Below are 23,751 nucleotides of genomic sequence, written 5' to 3' on the forward strand. Positions count from 1 at the left end.
CTAACCAAGACCAAGCATAATAGATACTTGAAGACACCTGGAGACAAAGTCTTGCTATATGGTCCAGGCCATCTTCCAAGTACAGGGATTCTAGGGGCATGCCTGAGAGATTGTTTTATTTTTCCTAAATATTTTAATTTTTAAATCATATACTATGTTTGTATCTGTATGTGGGTGTGGCATGCAAGTGTAGCTGCTTACAGAGTCCAGAAGAGGACATCAGATCCTCTGGAGCAGGAGCTGCAGGCTGCTGTGAGTTGCCTGCGATGGGTGCTAAGAACCAAAATCAGGCCCCAGAAAGTTGTATGTACTTACTTTTAAGCACTTCCACCCCCAAATCAAAGTTTAGGATAAGAAGAAGAAGAAAAGTGGCCATCTTCCTTCCTCCGTCTCCCAAGTACCATTACTGGTGGGAGCCACAATGCCCAGGAAACATTAACATTTTTTTTCAAGATTTATTTTCTGTGTATAGGTGTTTTGCTTGTACATATGCACTGTGTGTGTCTGTGGGGGCTAGAAGAGGGCGTCAGAGCTGACAACTGGAGCTATGGATGACTGAGCCACCATGTAGGTGCTGGGAATTAAACTCTGGAATAACAATCATTGCTCTTAACTGCTGACCCATCTCTCCAGCCTCCCAAGAAAGATTCTGAAATGACCACTTTGAACTGCTCTTCAGAAGCACTGAGTCACAAGACTGCCGCTCGGTCTGCACTCCAGCTATGTCACCCTTCAAGCCTCGAGGCATTTGATGCACTGCTAGTTTTCTTACTTCGAAAACTTACATTTCTAAAAGCTTCTTAAACTCCTCCATTAATTCCTAAATACCCATGAAGAATTTTTACCCCCCGCCCCCAAGAGAAGTCTTAAAAGATACCTATCAAGAATCTAGAAGAGAAGACCCAGGGTTGGGGATGCAGCTCAGGGTAGGGCACTTACCTGCTACACATATGGCCCAGGGCTCCTTGACCAGGTCTAGATAGGCATGACCAGAATTTTCACTGAATGACACACTGCTGCCGCCAACAGCATTTACTCAGAGCTCCTGATGCTAGGCATTGCTTCACACCAAGGTACCACGTGATGATCTTGTTCAAGCTACCACTTAGGAAGGAGCTGCCTGGGCTCTCTAAGACCTCTTGGTGTTGAGGATGAGCTCAGGGCCTCCCACACATTAGTGCTCTTCACTGAGCTGCACACCCAGAGAAGACAAGAGTGGCTGCAGTTTGCTTTTTCTTTTCCCTAATTACAACATAATGCAGATATAAGTGATCTCTGCCCTAGTGTAAGCTCAACAATGAGGCTGCGACCACTGAGGACCGACCTAGCCAAATCTATCTGACCACATGTAGCTGGAGCCCCTGCAAGGGTAGTCATGAGCTGAGCTTCCTGATCAGGATCTATGGCTGTGTTCTAAGACTGCAGCCTGCCTTTGGTGTGTTTACAGGTAACTGCCACAGCATCTCTTTTCACAGACTCAAAGCTCTCAGCAAAGCCTGTGCCTCTATGCTGCTGCCATCTGACACAAGGTTGGGGTTCCATGGGCAGAGCATGGCAGAGCCAGCTCTCATCTACTACAAACCCAAGCACACTCTCAGGACTTCTTCTACATACCTCTACACTGAAAGCACTCTCCTCAAGTTTTCCAACTTCTGTTTCTGGAAGAGGATTTTTTAGGGTTTGTAAAAATAAAGCTGCTTTCCTTTTACGTTCAGCCTGGAGCTGCTTCTCCTTTGATTCCTTGGATGCCTGGGCCAGCTTTTCTCGTGCAGCAGCAGCAAGGCGGTCCTCCAGCTTTTGTTTTGCTACAGAAAACAAGGAAGGCAGAGTTTACGATAGGCAGTGTTTTACTTCTAATTCTCACAGGCACCTTCTGGCCACACAGCACTGCCATTTCAACAGCAACCTCAGAGCAGGCAGACACCTGGGACAGACCACAAGTTTGAGAAAATAAACTTATTATGTTTATTATTTTTATGTTTAAAGGGATGTACTTTACTCCAAAGGCAGCGAGGCTGAAGGGGTTCCATGATGGTAGAAGCTGGGGTTGGATTCTGGGAACTGCAGAATGGCTCTCATGCACAGGAACCTCCAACACTGCAAGTGTCTGGATGATCACTGCACTTAATTATGCCTTGTGGGAAGTGTCTTAGTTCAGAGGGCATGACAAACTGCTGAGGTCACACGCAGAGTGCAAACTTAAAAACACAAGTGTGACTGTAAGTGAACTGAGGGACAGCAACTATGGGCTCATGACATGCTCTCCTCTGGAAGACACTGGCTCCAAGAGCATCCTTTAATCAGTGCTGTATGGTCTATTCATGCATACCCAGACACTGCAATCCAAGAAAACCAGTTAGTACGGGTAAAAACACAAATGCATTTATTGAGTAACTCCTTCACTATGGAATACGACTTATTTTGGAGGTGCAGATGTCCCCAAAATGCTAAGCATTTTACCACAGTTCCAGTCCCAGTCCATGTCTCTCACATGCTGTTGGCCATGCTCTGACCCATGAAGATGACCCAGAGACATCAACTCTGCCAGGCATCATCTTCAAGGGCTGATGGTTTTGCTGAGAGACATTCCTACAAAAGGGCCTCTCCCAGTTTGGTGCATTAACTGGAGCTGGAATCCAGGCCTGGTGCCTCACCCTGGGGCTGTCGTCCAAGTACAAAGTGCGTCTCCATTAGAGCTGCCCACTTAGCGCATTAAGCTGCTCTGAGTACAGATTGCCAAGGGCACTGCATCAAGCTAAGAAGTGCACAGTGCCACACAGCACTGCACACAGGACTTTCAAAGCGCTCCTGCATGGCTCCAGGCTTTGGTTTGTAGTCTTAGAATTTCTGGCTTAGCACATAAATCTTATATTTATCTTTTTTCTTTCAAGAACTTTAAAAGCTATCAACAAACCTTGCTTTGCTTCTAGCTCCTCCTGGGTGAGCTGGGGCTTCTTCTCCTCCACGACCACACAGGGTGGGGCTGCGGCTGGGCTGGGGTTGGCCACGCTGTTTGTGCTTTCCTGGCATTCCCTGCTTTCTTCATCTTCTTCACTATCATCGTCCAACTTGACTCGGTTTTTTTCCAGAGGAAGTAGGTCATTTTCTTTGGCCTTGATGGCAAAGCTTATTGGAGCAAATGAAGCTGCTGGGAAAGGGTGACAAGTGTGACACATTTTTAGGCACCAGAGCAAAACGTGCAGACATCATAGGCACTAGCACTTACAAGAGAGATGGCGGACAGGCGATAGCACCTGTAGTGAAGGCACCCCTCCCCCCGTGTTGTGTGTGGTCTACAGGTGGGGCTGCTGCAGTGTCAAGGGAGTCTTGTTTAAATACTCAAGGCAAGGCATCAGACTGGGGTGTGTGTCTGAACCATGCTTAACAAGGACAGCATAGTGGTGGTGTCATAGCAGACACACCTGCTGAATATGAAACGGTCACCTTTAGTCTGAATAACCAATTTTGTCATTTTCCTTTTTGTAATGTGTGTGCTTGAAAGTGTGCCATGTGTGCAGGTCAAGGTTCGAGGACAACTGGGAATCAGTCCCTCCTACCACATGGGTTGTGGGATTAAACTCAGGCTGGCAGAATAGGTGGCATAAGCCTTTACCCACTGAACCATCTTGCTAGCCTGCCATTTTTCTTTAAAAAATTTTTTTTTTTAAAAAAACAATCTTGTATGTAGCTGAACTGGTATGACTGAGCATGTGACATGGCTCCACTAAGAAATAGTGTCTAGAAAACCACGTTACATTAAAAGAAAACAAAAGCCTGTCCTTCAAGCAAAATCCGAACCAAAACACAGAATTCATTCTTTTATTTAGTGAACATGGCGAGCATCCTGTCAGACTGTGATCTACACCTATCACAAGTATTTCAATGTGTAACAAAAATTTAGGTGACACCCCTAAACACTTGAGAGAAACACAAAGGCCCTAAAGGAGACCTGTCAACACTGACTCTCTCTGTCACTCACTACACTGAGTGAGTGACTCCTAGCAGCCACAGATGAAGTCAGACACTACAGCCTTCATTCATGATGGGCATCAAGAAGCTACACTGAAGGGCATCTGCAGTGCACTGAGAACAGCTGCCTCTGAGTGAGGCAGACTGTGGAAACTTACTGCAGTTCCCTGCACCTCTCCCTCATCCTGTCCCCCAAGCTTCTCAAGGCAGGACACTTGGCCATGTGCTGGGCTGAAGAGAATTTATACCTGTGACATACGCCCCATTTAATACCCATGAGCCAGGAGAGCAGACTTCCATGCGACTCCTGGTAAGAAGCAGAGTGCACTTTGAGCTGCTGTGGTACTGTAATGCTGATCCAATATTAACCAAAGTCCTCATCTTTCATAGTACAACCAAGATGCCTATGCTAATGCATATGAGGATCTGTGGCAGCAGATTCTGAGTGGAATGGAAGACAGGGACAGAGAGACACAGAACAACCGCAGTCTAAGGGCCGACTGCTGAAGGCAGTGGAGTACTTGGTGAGGCGATGTGGGCTACTGTGCCATGTGCTGTTTTTGCACATGTCTTAATGTTCCTTAAGAAAACTTAAGTTTGCCAGGTGGTGGTGACACACACCTTTAATCTCAGCACTCAAAAGACAGAGGCAGGCAGATCTCTATGAGTTTGAGGCTAGCCTGGTCTACAGAGCAAGTTCCAAGACAGCCCAGGCTACACAGAGAAACCTTGTCTAAAAAAAGAAAACAAAACAAAACAAAAAGAAAGAAAGCTAAGTTAACAAAAACAAATCCTTTACTGCCTGTGGTAATATGGTCTCTTTAATAAGCAGAGGGTCAAAAACGTTTTTAAAAGAGAAAATTCATAAAATGTTAATGGACTCACTTATGAAGTGAGACAAAAAATACAAGATGATTTAAAAACACCTGTACTCTTTGCAGAAAAGGACAAGGAGATCATGACAACGGAAGTATGTGAGCACTTTGCAACACGGTCTGGAGAGCATTCAGTTAGACACAGAGCCAAAGCACCCTTACCCCCCACAAAAGGAACCTAATTACAGAGCCACTTAACCTGTGCATCTCAGGGTCCTGTCTCACTGTTGACAACTGATTAGATTATCAGGGCCCATACCCCATGGCACTGATGAGAACCAAGAGGCCAAGGCCAGGAAGCTTCTCTAGGTAAGTCAGCCCAAAGGCCCTGAGAATTCTGGAATATTCCGGTTACACAATTTGCACACCACATCTTGCGTTACCACTGATCCTAAGCTCTTTCTCCAGGTGGTCCATACCTTGTATGATCCAGCTATGCCCTTCTGCACTGTGCTCAAGCTGAGACAGATGTCCTTGCCTGCTGCCTGTAGGATCTGCTCCTTTCGGCACATCTGACCCTCAAGGATGGGTCAGATCCCATGGCCTCACAGCTTCTTCTCCACTTCTGGGTAATAACTGCATGTGTGTGTACACATATGTATGTGTATATTCCAAGATGAGCTCTTAGCTATGTTGCAGGTACCTGACACCGCCTAGATGAGTGGTATTACTACTATTACTAATTATATGTTGTTCTTGTGATGCGTTCTTGTGGTGCGTGCATTCATGTGCTCAAATGTGTGCAGATGAGCACATCTGTATGAAGGGGAACAGAGGTTGATGTTTTTGGCTGTTGTTCTCCACTTTGTTTTTTGAGACAAGATCTTTCACTGAAACTGGTATTTATCAATGGCTAGCCTAGCCTGGCTGGCCAGTGAGCTCAGGGAGTCCTGTTTCTGGGCCTCCTCAAACTACACGCTAGGGTTACAGCCATCCCTGGCTTTTTAATAGGTGCTAGGGATGGGACCTCAGGTCCTCACCCTTGCATAGTAAGCACTTTACTCACAGGGCTGTCTCTTCATCCCTGACACAATTTTTTTTTTAAAAATTGTTTTTAGAATTTTAATTATTTTAGATTCATTTGTGTGCATGAATGTTTTACCTGTATATATGTATGTGTACCATGTGCATACCTGGATTCCCTAGGACTGGAGTTATGGGTACTAGGAGAAGACTCCCAGTACTATGTGGGAAGGCAACCCAGGTCCTCTGCTCTCCAACCCCAGCACACTAGTCACGTGTCTTCCTCATCTGAAGAATGCCCTCAGTCCATTTTCTGACCCAGAAAAGCTCTTTCTAGAGTAAGGACTTTAACCCTTCATCGTCCAACTTACTGTCATTTGCCTTTTAACTTTACTCTGGCTCTGTTTCCTAGATCTGTAAGCCTGATTTCTGGCTTCAACTCTCTGATTCTAAGGATCATACATACGTATACTATATATATATATATATATATATATATATATATATATAGTATAATACTATATATTTAAATTAATTTAATTAATTAAAATTCTAAAAACAATACAGGTAATACATACATATATATATTACATATATATATTATATATATAATAAACAATTACTTTCCTTCCCCCTAGCTTTTTCCCCTTCCTCTCTCTACCAGGTCTCATGTAGGCTCACAAAGCCTTGAGCTCCAGATCCTCCTGCTGCCTTCACCTCCAGTGCTGAGATCATGGGCATGCACTACCCACACTGACTATATTTAGAAACTGAACTTCTGGAATCATTGCTGTTAGACACCTGAGTCTTATTAACTCTTTAAAAGTTAAGGGGGGGGCCAGGCGGTGGTGGCGCACGCCTTTAATCACAGCACTCAGGAGGCAGAGGCAGGCGGAACTCTGGGAGTTTGAGGCCAGCTTGGTCTACAAGAGCTAGTTCCGGGACGGGCACCAAAGCTACAGAGAAACCCTGCCTCGAAAAACCAAAAAAAAAAAAAAAAAAAAAAAGTTAAAGGGGCTTACAAGATGGCTCAGTAGGCAGGGAGCTTGCTGCTAAGTTTGACAACCTAAGTTTGATCCCAGAGACACACATGTTGAAGGAGGAGTCAAAGAGGAGCTTGCCCATGCAGCCTCAGTTATCATTCCACTACTGAAGTTTCAGAAGACCAACACTCTCTCGGGGCCTAGTGAGACAAGACCCCAGCAGTCTGCTTGCAGACAGGTGATGGAGAGGCCATACCAGGGCCCTGGAACAACACCACTGCTTATTCCTGTCACCGCTTTAGTACAGTTGATTCCATTTAATATTTTAACATCATGCTTCTAAGTGCTGAGGTCTATAGATTGTTGAGCTCTGAGAGCTTCTTAATTCTGTCTCCCATAAACCCCGGAGAAGCTCTACTGACAGAGATGATCTAGTTCTCCAGGGTAAATTAAGCCAGCTTTTAATTTGTTTTGGCCTACTGCCTGGTTCTAGAGGCTGTGCACCAACCAATATTTTAAACGTCTGCCAGGTCTCCTTTCTTTCTCTTCTTTTCTTGAAATACTTTTGGTAATCTATGTTTCTTTGAAATGGTATTTTTCAGTGATTTCAGTTCATTTCCATTTAAGGTTATGTACATGCTATCCTTGTAGATTTTGAAAAAGATTTACAACTTTGTGTTCATATCTGCATTCTTCTTCTCTTGAGCACATGCAACATATTTTACTGGTCTTTAAAAATTACTTTCTCAGTAATTTCTTAATTTTTATTCTTTTGTTTCTGCTTTCCTTATAATCATTTTATAGATTTTGAGATGTTCTTACTGTCAGAAAGCTTGTATTGAAAATACTGCCTCAGCTTCTTCAGCACTGGGTTCTAGGCCTGTGCTACGGCTGGGCTTCCATCCTACATCCTGCTCTCTGCCTCTCCACCATCCTGTCTGTCCCCTCCCTGACCCCCGCCAAGGACTGAACATGACCAGGCCATGTTGTACTGCACCCCAGCTCACTTCCTAGTTTCTTGAGTTCAATGTTCATTTATTTTTTTTGTTTGCTTACCAACATAAACAAGTAATGCTATTGTCTTTTTTGCAATAGTATCTTATTTTATTTTCACCCCCAGCAGTGTAGGGAACAGAATCCAGGAAAGTGCTCTACTGCTGAGCTATGCCTTAATCCATTAAAACTTCTTTGATGTTCTTACTGTCCTTATTTCTGTGGACTCAGGACTTTGGGGTGCTACTATGCCTACAGGCCTTCCTGTTCTAGCATTCAGAGGTACAGAGAAATGATGCACCGACTTGCCTTCTCTCCTCTTCAGAGAAAAGCCTGGCTGTTTCCACCTGGATGAACTTCTACATCTGTCCCTATCTTTGAGATTTCTGAGAACTTCCCAAGCAGTCTTCTAGTCAGACTGACCTCGGTGATTTTTCATCATGCTTAACCTAGCAGCATTTCTGAGCAGTGTTCTGAAGCTGTCAGATTATTGGCAGCCTAAATTTTATAACATCCTCAACTCTTTTGAACATAAAGACCTAAGAATCTGCTCTGATACTTAGGCCATCGGCTCAGTTGTTGTCTTCTAAGTCTCAGTCCCTCAGCAGGGCTGTGCTTTTCCATCCTGAACTACAGAGGAGCAGGCCTGTCTCTTCCAGGTCTCGCTGCGAGCTTGTGCTTCTACTGCCACCACTCTTGCATTAGCCACTGGGCCCCAAGGCCCCCAACTGTCCCTTTATCTTAATCTCAAAAAGCCAATGCTAAGTAAAGCATTCCCTAGTAACCACAAGCCTCAGGGGAAGCAAAGTCCCAGATGCTGGCCAGTACACCTCTCCAGACTGAATCACTACAGCCACCTGTCACCACACCAAACCAAGAACCTCACTTATCTCTGAACACTCAACACAACCTTTTCTGCAGTCTCTTTTCCAGTAAGAGGAAGTTAACAGCTTCTTCACAGAGCTCTGCTAAGCAGTCTTTCTTCTCTCTTCTCTATTGCACCAGCCATTTACATGCATCTGTCCTGCTAGACCATATCATCTCATGAGGGACAAGGCAAGGAGACCAAATGTGAGTGAGTGCAGCACTAACTGACAAGGGTACTCAAGGGAGCTACTTGGACAAAGGAAACAAACCTCATCACAATAGTTTGCACCAAGCTGGAACCTAGTGGAGAGCATTTGCTCAGGTGAGCAGTGGTGCAGACCCCAGAACCACAAATAACTGAACAGTTTCAAAGGTCTGGGCGAGGATGAAATACTATTTGAATATTTATAAACATGTCCACTGAATGGCTCAGAATAGGCTAAAAACTTCTGGATACTTGAACTAGCATGCATTTACAGGGTTCCAAACATCATGTTTGGATAAGGATAAGGTGAACATGCTTAAATATAGCAGTTCAAGAAGCCAAGCCCAATGAGCACCCATGGTTGAGGTACTTAGTTCTGTCCCTCAGGAGGGAAGTTCATGAGGTCTAGGCTTCACCTGGACAGCGCACCTTTTACCAGCTTCCCGTCCACGGTGCTCTTGCTGGACCCAGCCTCCTTCTTCCCGCTGCCTCTTCCCCCAGTCTCTGCCATACCCTCAGCAGTGCCGTCCTCCCCGGCTTCACTCGACTCTTCAGCAGCAGTTTCTGTGGAAGCCTCTTCAGCTGTGGATGCTACCTGGAAAGAGAGACAGCACTGTGCACTGTTACATGACAATTACACAGGTTTGTCAGTATATTCCACAGTATGAGTCTATAATCTCAACACCAGGAGGTAAAGGCAAGAAGGAGTTCAAGAGCATCCTGGCCAAAGAGAGTCTGAGGTCAGCCTGTGATTCATGAGTCACTCTAAAAAAAACACACTGAAACAATCTCCCAACCCGCCGAAAATAGCATTTCCACATTTCAAATTCTGACTGTTTTCTTGTGCTTTCGAGTGTGTGTGTGTGTGTGTGTGTTACTGGGGACTGGACCCAGGGCCTCTGGTACGCTAGACAAGTAGTGCTCTGCCACTGTGCTCCATCCCAGGCCCGCCTGTATGTTTATAAAACAACAGTCTAAAGTGTTGAAGAAGTACCTTTTCCTTGGAGTCTGGTTACTGACAATACCTTCAGAATAGAATATCCCCCACTGACTACAGAGGAGTGAGCAGCTTCAGATTCAGCAATCATTTCTGGCAGAATAAGCTCAAGAGTGCAAGGAACTACGTAAGGGACTGTGAACTTGGCAGTTAGGCTCCAGCTCTGCCCCTGGAGGGCAGTGAACAGCTCCAGCACATGCACCATGAGGTGCGTTACATGTAGTCAAAGTAAACTGGGCACAGTGGCACATCTGCAACCCCAGCACTTGGGAGGCAGAAGCAAGCGGATCACCTGGGCTACATGAGGCTATGTTTCAACTCCCCTCCCCAATATTGTTAAAAGTAGCCTCTGATGCTTGAAGCAAGTGTTTTCTGTTTGGAACATGCTGGAGAAGTGGTCACTAAGGCACGAGCGAGTGGGCGCTTCAACAGATCTAAGACAGCTTCACCTCTGAAGGGAAAGGTTAGACATAATATAGACTTGAGAATAAACAGGAAGTCAGTTCTGCACTTGTCATCAGAGCTCGTTTCATGCCTTCCCCACCTTCAGTGAATACCTGTGTGCTACTGCCTCCTTCCTTCTGCAGGAAGAACTGCTTCTTAAACTCATAGTAGGCGTTGTACTGGTGCCAGGGCTGAAGGAACTCAAATCTGTGAACAGAGAAGCATTCAGTATGACCCACACACAGGCCTCAGTGTTTCCCACATGGTCTGCACTGTCATGGACATCTCATAGACACTGGTCAACCCAACAACTTCATAGATTCCACATGGATTGGTCTTGCTCTATCCAGTAACATGTGAATCGGGCAGAGGGCTACCTGTTCTCCAGGATCATATCACAGGTGAAAATGCAGTCCATGTTTTATGGACACAGCCACAGGTAGGGGATAAGGACCCTGGAAAGTGTGAATTCCAGTCTTTCAAGCACCTACATTTTTACTGCACAATAAAAACAACAGCAAAACCCCTCTTCAACTGTAAGTAATTTAACAAGATGTACAAAAATGTCTATCTAAAGATACTCCAGGGAAGATGAAAGAACAAAGGAATAGTGACAGAATTTAAAGATTGCTAAACGAAAATCCCAAATCTCATAAACCTGACATGCTTAAAATTTTTTGAGTGTTTTGCAACGTGAGAGCTTGAGCTCAGAAATTCATAAATACCCGCCCGGCAAACACTGGCACTGAACCACACCCCAGTCCAACCCCCAGACCCTCACCTCACCTTTGATCATTCTTGGCTCGAACACTGGTCTCAAATTTAAGGCCGTTCCTAGCGACGTACTCTGCCAGCTTGTCGATCACAGGCTGGATGTCAGGGGGCGGGGGTATGATGGCCACGGGAGCAAGCGCACTGTGGAGAAGAGCTGGTGAGCAACCCCGACCTCAGTGTGGCTTGAGCCTGGCAATGGCAGCTGGAGGGTCCTTTCGGGCTCAGACATGAAAGAAGACTCTTGGTCTAAAGCAGTGGTTCTCAACTTTCCTAACGCTGTGACCCTTTAAAACAGTTCCGCGTTGTGGTGACCCCAACCATAAAATTGTGTTCGTTGCTACTTCATAATTGTAATTTTGCTACTGTTATGAATCATAGTGTAAATATCTGATATGTGACCTCTGTGAAAAGGTTTTTCGATCCCCAAAGGGTGGAGAACTGCTGGTCTGAAGTCAAGAAGCCTTCTAACTAACCTAACAAAGCCAGCTCCTGAGCACCACTGTCAGTGACAACGCAGGAAGCTACATGTGGCACCCTGTAAGCCCCATGCTAGAAGTGGCTTACACAGCTAGACCCCATCTCCAAAACCAAACTAACAGTGGGAATTTACTAAAGAATGATGTCCAAAGTCCCATGGGTAGGTTCAGTCTTCCTCCCAATTAGTATTCCCTTTTAACTATGAGCTACTTCTTAGGAACAAAACAAGGAAAAGACATTAAAACAGCTGACTAGCATGGCTCAGCCTCCTTCACTCCGTGTTCACTTCTCACAGTGTGGCTCTAGGTGTCAGTCCCCAACTCCTCCCATATGCAGGCTAGTGATCTGTGTGATACCCCTAGCCCACAGTTGACTTTATAAGTCTCAGAGAGAGGGGCGTTAGTCAAGTTTTTCTGTTGCCTCTACTGGACTTGAGAAACACACAGGGGCCCTCCATGGGGTGCTGAGCACTCCCGTCCTTCTGCCATCGCTGGGTTTTACAGAGATGCCAACTGTGTAACTGGTGGTCTCAAGGAGTGGCCAACAGAGCCCTACCCTCACCAACTATATAAAACCCTACAAGTCTGTCAAGTTCAGTCCACCTCACTTGGACCCTGCCTAATACTGCCCTGCCCTGCTGAGGTGTCAACACACTGAACAAGAGCAACCCAGATGTGGGATGCTGCCCAAGAGCCACATTTACACATGGCTAGATTTCACTGCTTAAGACCCACTTTCAGTGTTGATAAGGTCTTGCTCTGCAGCTCATTATATAGCTGAAGATCACCTTCAATTCCTGCCCTTTCTGCCTCTACCTCCAGTGCTAGAATTACAGGGCTGGAATACCTGTAATGAACTATTTAGCTGGTTTTGAACTTTTTTTTTTGGGGGGGGGGTGCAACAGGGACTCATTGTGTTTCTCTGGCTGGCATAGACCTCACTGTATAAATCAGGATGGCCTTAAACTCAGAGACCACCTGACTTTGCCTGGCCATAGCCGTGAACTTTTGGTCCTTCTGCTTCAGCTTTCCAAAAGCTGCGAGTCCAGGTGTATGGTATTAATATATGAATAACTACGCTAATTCTGGATACACATGTATGCAATCCAGAGCAAGAAAACTGGTGTGCTGCAGCAGTCACCATGCCAGGCAGATGGCACACGTACCTTGTGGTGGTGGTTGTGGAGGTAACCCCACTGCTTGTTTCAGCTGTGGTTGGGGGTGGTGGAGGTGTGGTCCCAGGAGGTGGTGGTACAGTGGTAGTCACACCAGGTGAGTTGGACACGGTCACTCCAGCAGGAAGGGTGCTGTAGTAAGTAGTCACATCGATCCCAGGTGGGGGTGGTGCCAGGCAGTAGGTGCCATCTGGCAACATGTAGTAGCTGTAGTACATGGCTGCCACAGTTGCTGTAAGAAACAAGTTCTGTGAGCAAAAGGCCAACGACAGGTGTCACAGCTTGAATCTATAATGTCCCTCATAAGCTCATGTTTTTGACACTTGCTCCCCAGCTTACAGTCACTGGAGAAGTTGTGGAACCTTTAGGAGGTAGGCCTGATTGGCTAGAGGTCTGTGATTAGTAGCAGGTTTTTGACAACCATTTCTTGGTGCCTGGCTCTGGCTGACTCCCTGCTTCCTGCTCACCACAATGTGAACAGCCTCACCTTCAAGCTCCCACATTCCACAGTGAATCGAGACCCTATGAAACTTTGAGCTAAAACAAATTCCTCCTAGTTCACGTTGTTTCCATCAGATATTAGATCACAGCAATGTGACAATCACTAATATAACAGGATAGCAAATGACTAGGAAAGAGACTCTGGCCAAGTGCGGCATCGGTTCTGTCCACTCCAGCCACACTGCTTCTGTATCTTTGATAGGTTCACACTCTGGAATGAGTGGACAGCAGGCAGGCACAAGAACACTCACTGTAGACAATGTAGATTTTCTCTAAACCAACACATCTTCTTCCTTTGTGCAATAAGGGCAGGTGTGGAAGGCCTCTCTAAATGTGGAGTGAACCCTCCCCCTGCAGCAATAACTGATGGGTGGCCCTCTTTCCACAGGGCTGGCCAGGTAACCTGTGCTCACAGAGCGAGTGGATTCCCTAACTCGCCCTGTTCGGACACTGACTACGCTTTCTGGAATCTGTTTTCACTCTACTGCTCCTTTAGAAACTGCTGTCTACACATCCTGCATGGAGTCACTGTATTCAGCTCAGAAGTCCAATGCCTCTGCAGCTGCTTCTGGCCTTTCCTGTCAGGGGCACCGAGGCAATAGGCAGGCCCTAACAATGGCACGAGAGCCAGGCTTCTCAACGGTCCTGAGCCTATTAGCTCATCCTGCACACTTGAGCCCCATGGGCTTTTGAGTCTTAACACCCCAAAATTACACAGGCCCTCACTCTGTTGCTTCTGTCTCTGGTACATATGTGAAATATCTCTGCTTGTCTTGAGGCACCTCTTAGATTTAACCCACTGGCTCCTGTTTTTGGAAATCCTCCCACAGTTCAAGGCAGAGGTGGGAACATATAACCTGTGGTAATTCCTTGCAATGCTAAGACTGTGGGCCTGCTACTGTCCCAAGGGTGACATATCTCAAAAACAGTGACAAGTTCTTGGCAGCTCCTGATGCACTCAGCAAGTAGAGCTTAGCTGTGCTGTTCTCAAATAACCCAGTGCTGAAATAGTGCCAGTGACTATAGCTCACATTAGCCCATTCCTGCTGGCTCAGTCTCCCTGGCTACACACCCTGAAGTAGTGAAGTCTACAGCTCAAGCATCCTATAGCCTAATCACCAGCTGACTCTAGGACATAGGTTCCCATGCAGCTATTTGTACCAACATCATACCATACCAAGTTAAAAACAAAAGTCACACACACACAAAAATGCCCCACAAACATACTCACAGACTTCCTGATTTTATAATATAAATTACAAATACACTAAATGACATTTTATAATCTTACTTTAAAGCCTTCTGGTAGCCCCTTTCAAAAAATGTAAATACTACTACCAATCAAGTATTATGTTTGTATTATTTTTGCAAAAACTTTGCTTACATTTAAAACCATATAATGATCTAAGGTTTCATATTTTGCAAGATAAAAAGAGTATCAGACATTAGGCAAATAAAAATGTAAACTTACTTAACTGGACTAACTGGACTAACCATTCAAACACAACCTACAACATTATTCAAAAAGTCACACACAGAACACAGTCATGAGGTTAAATAAGATGTTACTACAAGAAAAAAAGGGGTTGGAGAGACGGATCAATGGATAAGAAAATACACTGCTCTTGCAGAGGGTCCAAGTTCCGTTTCCAGCACTCACACTGGTCAGCTTATAACTATCTATACCTCCAGTTCCTGGAGATTCAACCCCTTCTTGTAGCCCTCACATGCACAGCACACATACATGCAGAGAAACTCACACAAATGAAAGATCCCCCCAAACCAGAAACCAAACAACAAAAACTTTAAAAGAAAAAAACCTAACACCTACAACCCACGATCTGAGTAGTGGAGCCATGCAACACAGGTGCCTGGCACAGGGCGCTACCTGTGCTCTTCAATGCTAGGCTGCTAGCCCCAGAACCCCTCTCCAGAGGCCTCTGCTGTCCTCAGCACTTTATACTGAACTTTCCAAGGGTACTGCTTTTTTCCTCATCTTGACATGGGTCTTGCTCTGTTCCCAGGCAGGCCTCTAGGTCTTGGAGTCAAGTGAGCACCCTGCCTCAGCTTACTGAGACAGGACTACATGAACACATCACCATGGCTGGCCAGAACTGGGTTTTTAACTGAGTGAGACTATGATGTGACATTATGCTAAATGTATCACATGAGAACTAGAAAAACACACACTAGATGAACTGAGAAACTCCAGCAGTTGCCCAGGCCATCTAGACAGCAACACGAAAGGTGAGCTCATAACATGGAGGCACACTCAGGAGCATGTCTCCAGCTCTGCACAAGCTTACATGACCGATACTCCAAGCAAGGCTGGTGGAGTCTGCCTAATAATCCTTTACTCTGTTCTTGAACTTGCTGTACTGTGGAGGACGGACTCAAGCCCCTCAGCATCCTGTCCTCACCTCCCCAGCGCAGACACACACTCAGCTGATACAGTGCTGGTGAGACCAAAGCTAGGGATTTCTGCGTGAGGCAGCCACTCTACCAACAGAGCTACAGCCCAGCCCTATCTAACCATCTTCCAGAGCCCTTTAACTCTTGCTGACAGTCTGAGCATAGGTGTGTGGAAGAAAATGCCACAGCTTTCCTGAGACCTTAAGGCATGCCTAGGACATCAAAGGAGAGATGCTAAAAAGTTCACAGGTCACCAGCTGAGTCCTTCTGAGATGCAACAGTGACCCACCCTCTAGCTGTCCCTGGTGATGCACCCTGAGGTCAGGTACCAGGCCACTCTGACTTTGTCCTGAGGCTGCGTACCATTTATGTAATGTCCTTCAACCTCCTTCCCACCTCTAGCTGGTTGGCAGGTAGTCCTCAGGCTTTAAAAGGTCAAAGGCTTTGTATTCTAGCCCTCTGATGATTGCAGAATTCCCGTCTCCAGCTCTGGGCTGCATCTGTCTAAGGACTGTCCACTCAGCAATCTGATCTGGAGGGTTCAGACATGTTCTAAACCAACTGTGTCCAGAACCGCCTTGGGCTTTCATCTAAACCCTTTTAGCCCGCAGTTCTGGTCGAGGGAATGCCATGCCTCCAGTCAGTTTCTTGGACCTCTTGGTAATACCTCTGCCCAGTGTTCAGACAAGTGTCTGTCTGGGAGGTACTCCCAACAGTCCTTCATCTCCTCTTCTGGGGCCTCTTGAGAACCACACCACCTCATCCCCGGTTTCTCTAAGTCTTTGGTCAACCACTGATTGACCTTCCTAAAATCCTTAGTTGGAATCAGGTGTAGGCCCACTGTGCTGTGGGAACATCTGCCACTGCAAACAGCACTGAGCCTGAATGGCTGTTTATTAGTACACACACGTTAACACTCATAAAGGTTTAACTTGAAATCAGTCACAGTGAGAGAGTGACAGCAGAATTAACAATGAAATGGAGCTACTACAGTAATATATGTAATGGAAGTGAACAGGATTATTCTGCAAACACCCCACTGTGCTGTGCACATCCTTCTTGGGGTAATAAATGAATCAGTATCTATGTGATAGGTGAGGCATTAGGTGACACAGGCACAAGGATATAGCAGTGCCAGACTACTTTAAAAGTGTCATTTGAATATGAACTCCATGATACAACAGTTGATGATAATTCCTAAGTGACCAGCAGGAGGATAGCATACACAGTTGGCCAAAGGGATGATCAAATCTGGATGGGAAGGACTAAGATAATGTGAGATCTTATCATACAACCTATAACAGTGCACAACTTAAAACTTTTGAATTGCTTATTTCTGGAATTTTCCACTGAATATTCTCAGACTGTAGATCCCATGGAAAGCAAAACCGCAGATGCAGGGCCTGCTGTCTCTTCACTGTTGGCCATCTGTTTTGTTCTCTAGAATGCTGTGCCAAATGGAAGGACTCCGTCCAGGCATTCCTGAGATAGCACTGGCACAGCACACTGTTCAGTGAATGTACCAGTTGCACAGGAGACATCAGGGAGTCTTAGCCTAGGCCAAGAGATGGGAAGTGGTAGCACAGAACACCCCAAAATTGGAGCGAAAAAAACACAGCTATACCGCAATTTGAGGTCCACCCACTATCTATCCAGAAAGAGCAAGAGTCTCAGACATCCAACAATTAAAATAAGAAATATGACTCCCCGTGGAGTCTTTTGTGGCAAGTTACTTGGAGGATGTGCCCCAACAAACAAAAACAAGAACCCCAAAGAGACTGTATGGAGCTAATCTAGTCAGGTGATGGAGAAGCCACAGGAAAGCCTAGGGCTGTAAGCTGAGAACACAGTCTCAGACTAGAGTGGCAGACTGGGAACAGCTGCCAACAGCCAACATACAGGTGCACACTGGCTGATGGACCTACTGTCCTCAGCTTCAGAAGCAGTCACTGAGACTTGAGAGATGGCTCAGCGGTTTAGAGCACTGACTGCTCTTCTAGAGGACCCGGGTTCAATTCCCAGTACCTACATGGCCAACTGTCTGTGAGTCTAGTCCCAGGGGATCAGACACCCTTACACAGACATCTATACAGGAAAAACACCAATAAATAAAATTAAAAAAAAAAAAAACTTGATTGGTGGGTCTCTAAGGGTATTTCCAGGAAGGATTATATGAGGGGAGAGGACCCTCCCTTGACCAAACAGGAAGAGGCGGTCCAAAGGAAAATCATTGCTGCTGCGTTTGCTTCTTGCTAGTGAGTGCATCCAACTCTCCTGTTACTGCTGCCATCATTTGACTCCTGCTTCTTTGGTCTTGCCACATAGGTGGAAGATAGTAAGTCCCCAGTAGTTTTCCAGGCTTTCAGCTGGGACTGCAAAGGCATCCAGCCGCTTGTAAACTGTGCACCTATTTGTTTCTCAGACTCTTCATTGGACAGACAGCTATTATGAGACTACCCAGACTGATCTGTGCCAGGATAGTGAATCCTCTTTTGTAACATACACACTGTATTCTTTTGTCAAGAGTACCATGTTAATACAGACTGTGGTACCAGGATTGAGTCCAAAACAACAACAACAATTTCTATAACAAGTCCAGGCTGCTCTGCTACTTGGGCTATATGATCCAGCAAACCTGATGATACTTAAGGTGTCAGTGGTATGTAAGGATGGTGTTTGGAGCCTTTGGCAGGGCCCCAAAGGTGATTCACAGTGGAGGCCTTTGGGATTTGGGGGCAAGGCTTTGTTGTTATCTATAAACAAGGGTTTCTTTGAGAGACTGCTTTTGGCCTGCTACTGGGTCTTAGTGGAAATGACAATGTACTACCAAGTTATCACATCACTTGAACAGCTCATCATAGCCTGGGCATTACCTACCAAGTCATAAGGTTGGACATGCAAATCAGCAATCCATCATCTATTGAAAGTGGTATTTATGTGACTGAGCCCCAGCAGGGCTCAAGTCAAATAAAGAGGTTCCTATTCTCGCAACAATGCCTTTTCTCCCCAAGCGTGACCTCATGAGGTGTGCTCTGTGACTGGATGACCAAGGAGGACAAGAGTCCATGAGGAATACAGTAAAGGAAAATCTTTGTAGTAGGTACAACTTTGGTCAAAACAGTTGTATATTTTTAATATTATTTTTATTCACTATTTCATTTTTCTAAATTATTTCTCTCTGAATGCACCCATGCTACTGTTGTGCATTGAGGTCAGAGGACAACCTGTGGGAGATAGGGTCCTGGGGATTGAACTCAGGTTATCAGGCTTGGTAGCAAGCACCTTTTACTCAATAAGCCATCTTGCTGGCCATATACACTTTATTTGGACAGATGTGCAATTATACAGTACGTGCTAGGCCATACCCAATGGTTTGGGTGAACAGCTGGGGACCTGGAAGGAACATAATTGGAAAATTGGTGAGAAAGACATTTGGGAAAGAGGAATATAGATAGATCTCTTCAAATTAAGTGAAGATACTTGTGTCCTATGTAAATGCTCATCAGATGGTGGTATCAGTAGAAATGAACGTCAACAAGCAAGTAGGATGGCCCGTTCTGTAGATAGACATCAACTCCTTTCCCTGACTAGTCTTGCCATTACCCAATGGACCCATGAACAAAGTAGTCATAATAGCAACGGTGGAGATTATGTATGGGATCAATAACATGGACTCCCATTTGCTAAGGCTGACCTAAATACATCTGATGCTGAGTGCCAAGGAACTCATTTCATACTCAAAGTGTGGCAGTAAGCACACACTCTTGGAATCCACTGGTCTTGCCATCCTAAAGCAGTTGGCTTGATAAAATGGTCGAATGACCTTTCCAAGACAAACCTACAGGACCAATTAAATGGCAGTAGCCTGAAGACTGTATATGCTCTGATTCAGTGTACAGAATATGGTAGTTTTTTCCTGTAGCCAGGATTCATGAAGCAAAGGGTAGAAATGGGTCTGGTACCACTCACCAATACCACTAGTGGCTTTCTAGCAACATTTTAGCTTTCTGTTCTTGCAATCTTATGTTCTGCTAGCCTAGATGTTTTGGTTCCAGAGGAAGGAATGCTTCTGTTAGGAGACACAGAAGCACTACAACTAAACTAAGACTTTACCCTGGCCACTGAGGTTCCTGATGTCCTTGAGACAACAGACTAAGAAAGGAGTTACAGTGTTATTAGAAATGATTGATCCAGACATCACAAAGAAACTGGACTGCAATGGAGGAACAGAAAAGGAGGGTCTTTCTTGGTGTGACCATGTTCTGAGTAAGTAAGAAACTGTAACAATTCAATCCAGGCAGGATGATAAATGAACTAAAACCTTCAGAAGGCTGAGGCAGGAAGGACAAAAATTCTAATCCTTCCTGTATCATGAAGGACATTTCAGGTCACACCCACAGGTAAAAAACCTGGGCTTGATGAGTATATGAATAGGTAGCAGAAAAATATAAACCACTATGCCCAACAGACCAATCACAAAAATGAGGAATGTAATTGCCAAGCACGCTTCTGTCTGACACTGTTAAAATGATCATAGATTTAATAAGCAGATATTTATGTTTTCTTTCTTTTCCTACTCTGTTACCATATAACATAAAGAAAATGTCCGAACTTAAGTGTTATATTACACTTAAGTTATACTTTGAAGATAGCATTCATCCAGGGCCTTTTGTTATCTACTCCAGGGGAAAAACAAATATGTTTTTAGTTGTACATAGTACACTTATGTCACAGCAGGTTGAATTATGACTTAGTTACCATCGTCATTTGGAAATTAAGCATGATATAAAAAGAGGGGGCAAGTTGACAAGGGTTGACTTATGATGCTTAATCTTGTCAACTTGATGGCAAGCAACTTGACAGAATCAAATGAAAAACATGCCTCTGGAGGCCTGTAAGTGCATTTCCAGGAAAGATTAACAAAGTGGACAGCATCTTCTAATGGGCAGACCAGATAGATAAAGATGTCTGAGGCAAAACAGTGCTGCGTGCCTGTCGGTCTTCATTTCTTTCTCTCTTAAAAAGTTTTATTTATCTTTATATGGATGGGTATTTTGCCTATATGTTTGTTTGTGCACCAATGTGTGCCTGGTGCCCTCAGAGGCCAGAGGAAGATGTTAGATCTCCTGACACTGGAATTACAAGTGGCTTAAAACTGAACCTTGGTCTTCTGGAAGAGAAGTCAGTGCTTTTAACTGCTGAGTCATCTTTCCAGTCCCCTGCCTTCATTTCTTGCTGGTGAGTTCATCTTTTATTGATATCAGACTTCAGTGTCCTTGGCCTTCCAATATATACTGAAGACAAGCAACTCTAGAATCTTCCATGTCTTCCAGTCACATGCATTCTGCAGTTAATTCTCATTCTCTGCAGCATGTGGAGAGCAACTGCTGGACTACCCAGCCACTGCTTTGCAAGTCCTTCTAATGAATCCTTTTTAAAATATATATTTACCTTCAAACAGTTCTATCCCTCCAGAGGGATAAAACAACCAAAAGAGAAACCACCAGGTTGGAGTATTAAACTCTGGACATGAGGAAGCTTGAGGAGCATATGTGAGTGAAATCAGATTACTGTCTGTCACAGAGGAAGATCTCAGAGCACCTAAATTCAGGATGTGGAGGAACGGAGGTACAGACACAGCAAGGGCAGGTAGAGCCCCACCCAATACCAGAGACCAATGCTACAAGTAATCCTGGAGCCCAGACTGGCACTGGGAGGGGGAGAGCAAATACTTCATAAAAAGCGTGCACTTGACTTTCAAACTATAGATATATCCTACTCTAATTAAAACAAAAATTTAGCATATACTAATTATAATCAAAGAAATGAGGAACATCTTACCCTATTCATCACATTCTTGAGCTTACAGCAAAGAGGAAGCACATTATTGACACCCCCCCCCCCAAATACTGGTGACTAAACAGAGTCTTGTGTGTGCCAGGCAAGTACCCTACCACTACGTCACATTTCCAGCTCTTCATTCATTCATTCATTCATTCATTCATTCATTCATTCATTCATTCATGGTTTTTCAAGACAGGGTTTCTCTGTGTAACAGTCCAGGCTGTCCTGGAACTAGTTCTTGTAGACCAGGTTGGCCTCAAACACACAAAGATTCACCTGCCTCTGCTTCCTGAATGCTGGAACTGAAGGTGTGTGCCACCACCGAGCTTATTTATTTATTTTTGTGTGTGGTATGTGTGTGATGCATGCATGTGAGACTATGGTTATCAGAAGTCAGAGCAGGACTGGGTGTCATCCTCAGTTGTTTCTGCTTTACTAAATCAGCTCATCATTTCGGCTAGGCTGGCAGGCCAGTGAACTCTTGGGATTTTCCTGTCTCTAACCCAATGCTGCGATTACTGGCATGTGCAACCACATCTGGCTTTTCTGTGTAGACTGGGGCTTTAGACTTAGGTCCTCATGCTTCCAGACCAAGTGCTCTTAATTACTGAGCCACCCATCTCTCATTTTTTTCTTTATTATTTTGAAACAAGTTCTCAGTAAGTTGCCCAGGCTGGCCTGTAACTCACTCTGTAACCCTCGTGGGCCTTGATCTTACACCCTCTTTCCTCAGCCTCCTGAATAGCTGGTGTGAAGGCCTGGAACACCAAACACAGTTGCATGGTCCCTCTCAGTGACTTTTTGCCCCCCACCCATTTGCTAAGTACTGATTTATGTTAGTCAGCTGGCATTATAGACATGCAACTGACAGGGTGAGCCACCTCAACAACAGGACAGTTTTTAAGATGGAGCCATGGGATCAGGACCTTTGGTGAGATGGTGAAGCTGTTGCTCCTATCAAGATGTAAAGAACTAAAGAAGTCATCTATTAAATGTGTGGGGCACATGGCTGCTGACACAGCATCGATGAGGAACAGGCTGGCAAACAGAGCTGTACTTGGGAATTTCTACCCAGGACAAATCAATTCACTCTGAAAGCAGACACAACTAAAGCGCTCCTTTGACTCAGTCCTGACTGCGTCTTGATGACTGCCGACAGACAGAACAGCAGAATGTGCTGGAAAGGCTTTCTGATGCTGTTTAAGATAACCGGTGCGCTAGTCTACAGCTAACAGCTAATGACAAGAGCTCAGCAGCATCTGGAGTTCATCCTCCCAGATCCACAACCCTCTGGTATTCCTAGTTTTTTAGCAAGCAAGCACCACTAGCAATCTTGGCTTGATTGCTAATCCCTCCTGACTTGGCTCTCCCCTCCCATCTATTTTGCCCTCAGCCACTGGCTCCTATTGATTTCTGTTTTACCTCCTCTATTATCCCAAACAAACTGATGAATTTTCTGCATAAAGCTAACAATAAAATATTTTATGCAAGTTCCAGAACAAAAAACCAATACCAAGTGTTTCCCCAAGAAGAATGGTATACTGAAAAGGCAGTTTCTTAACAAAACAGATTTTTAATAAACTAAAATGTATAGGGCTCCATATAAACCCAGGGAAATGAAAATGCAATCTCATGCAAGCACATTCCTAAGCATAATCATGATGCAAAATTGCCTAAAATTGCAGTCTTCAGAACGCACTCCTGTAGAAGAGTGACAGACACATGGATACTTAGACAAGTTACCTTACTATTTAGGACCAAGAGTGGGGGTTAGCAAAGTTTTGTAGGAAGACAGATATTGGAGAGTTGGAATGATGGCTTAGTGGGGAAGGGTGTTTGCTGCCAATCCAGACTCCCAAGACCCACGTGGTAGAAGGAAAAACCTGATTCCTGTGAGTTGCCCCGGGACTTCCATTTTCCTGCCATGGCATACCCATACCAGTATATACAGATACACAAAATCAATTAAAATGTAATAAAAAGATGGACACAGGCTGTGTACCTGCAGGCAAAGCTGTAGACAAGATGTAGCTCCTTATACAGTGTGAGGAAATGAGAACAAAGAGCCATTTCCCCTTCTATACAGCGTCTGTCAGTAGCAGGGCTCGTCTGGGACCTTGTTGCCCTCCCACCTTAGTCTCCTGACTGCTGACAAGGGACTGCTACTTCTGGCAGCCCAGATGTACTACTAAGGAGACTGGCATTCTTTTTTTTTTTTTAATTGAAAGAATTTCCGCCTCCTCCCCGCCTCCCATTTCCCTCCCCCTCCCCCA

At 45.0% G+C, this 23,751-nt stretch overlaps 1 protein-coding gene across 10 annotated transcripts in view; it reads right to left on the minus strand.

The window, feature by feature from the left end:
• Sfswap (splicing factor SWAP) overlaps window positions 1–23,751 on the minus strand; it is a 76,628-nt gene that overhangs the window by 19,967 nt on the left and 32,910 nt on the right. For 5 of the 10 annotated variants that reach the window (XM_057763833.1, XM_057763828.1, XM_057763838.1 and 2 more), the window contains 6 exons: window positions 12,713–12,953; window positions 11,083–11,211; window positions 10,410–10,503; window positions 9,285–9,450; window positions 2,915–3,148; window positions 1,615–1,805 (listed from right to left, as the gene is read on the minus strand). In XM_057763833.1, coding sequence (XP_057619816.1) covers window positions 1,615–1,805; window positions 2,915–3,148; window positions 9,285–9,450; window positions 10,410–10,503; window positions 11,083–11,211; window positions 12,713–12,953 — 1,055 coding nt within the window. The remainder of the gene's footprint in view (window positions 1–1,614; window positions 1,806–2,914; window positions 3,149–9,284; window positions 9,451–10,409; window positions 10,504–11,082; window positions 11,212–12,712; window positions 12,954–23,751) is intronic. The other 5 variants (XM_057763835.1, XM_057763831.1, XM_057763834.1 and 2 more) reach the window with 3 other exon arrangements.

This window comes from Chionomys nivalis, chromosome 3 (assembly GCF_950005125.1).
Source record: "Chionomys nivalis chromosome 3, mChiNiv1.1, whole genome shotgun sequence".
NCBI lineage: Eukaryota > Metazoa > Chordata > Mammalia > Rodentia > Cricetidae > Chionomys > Chionomys nivalis.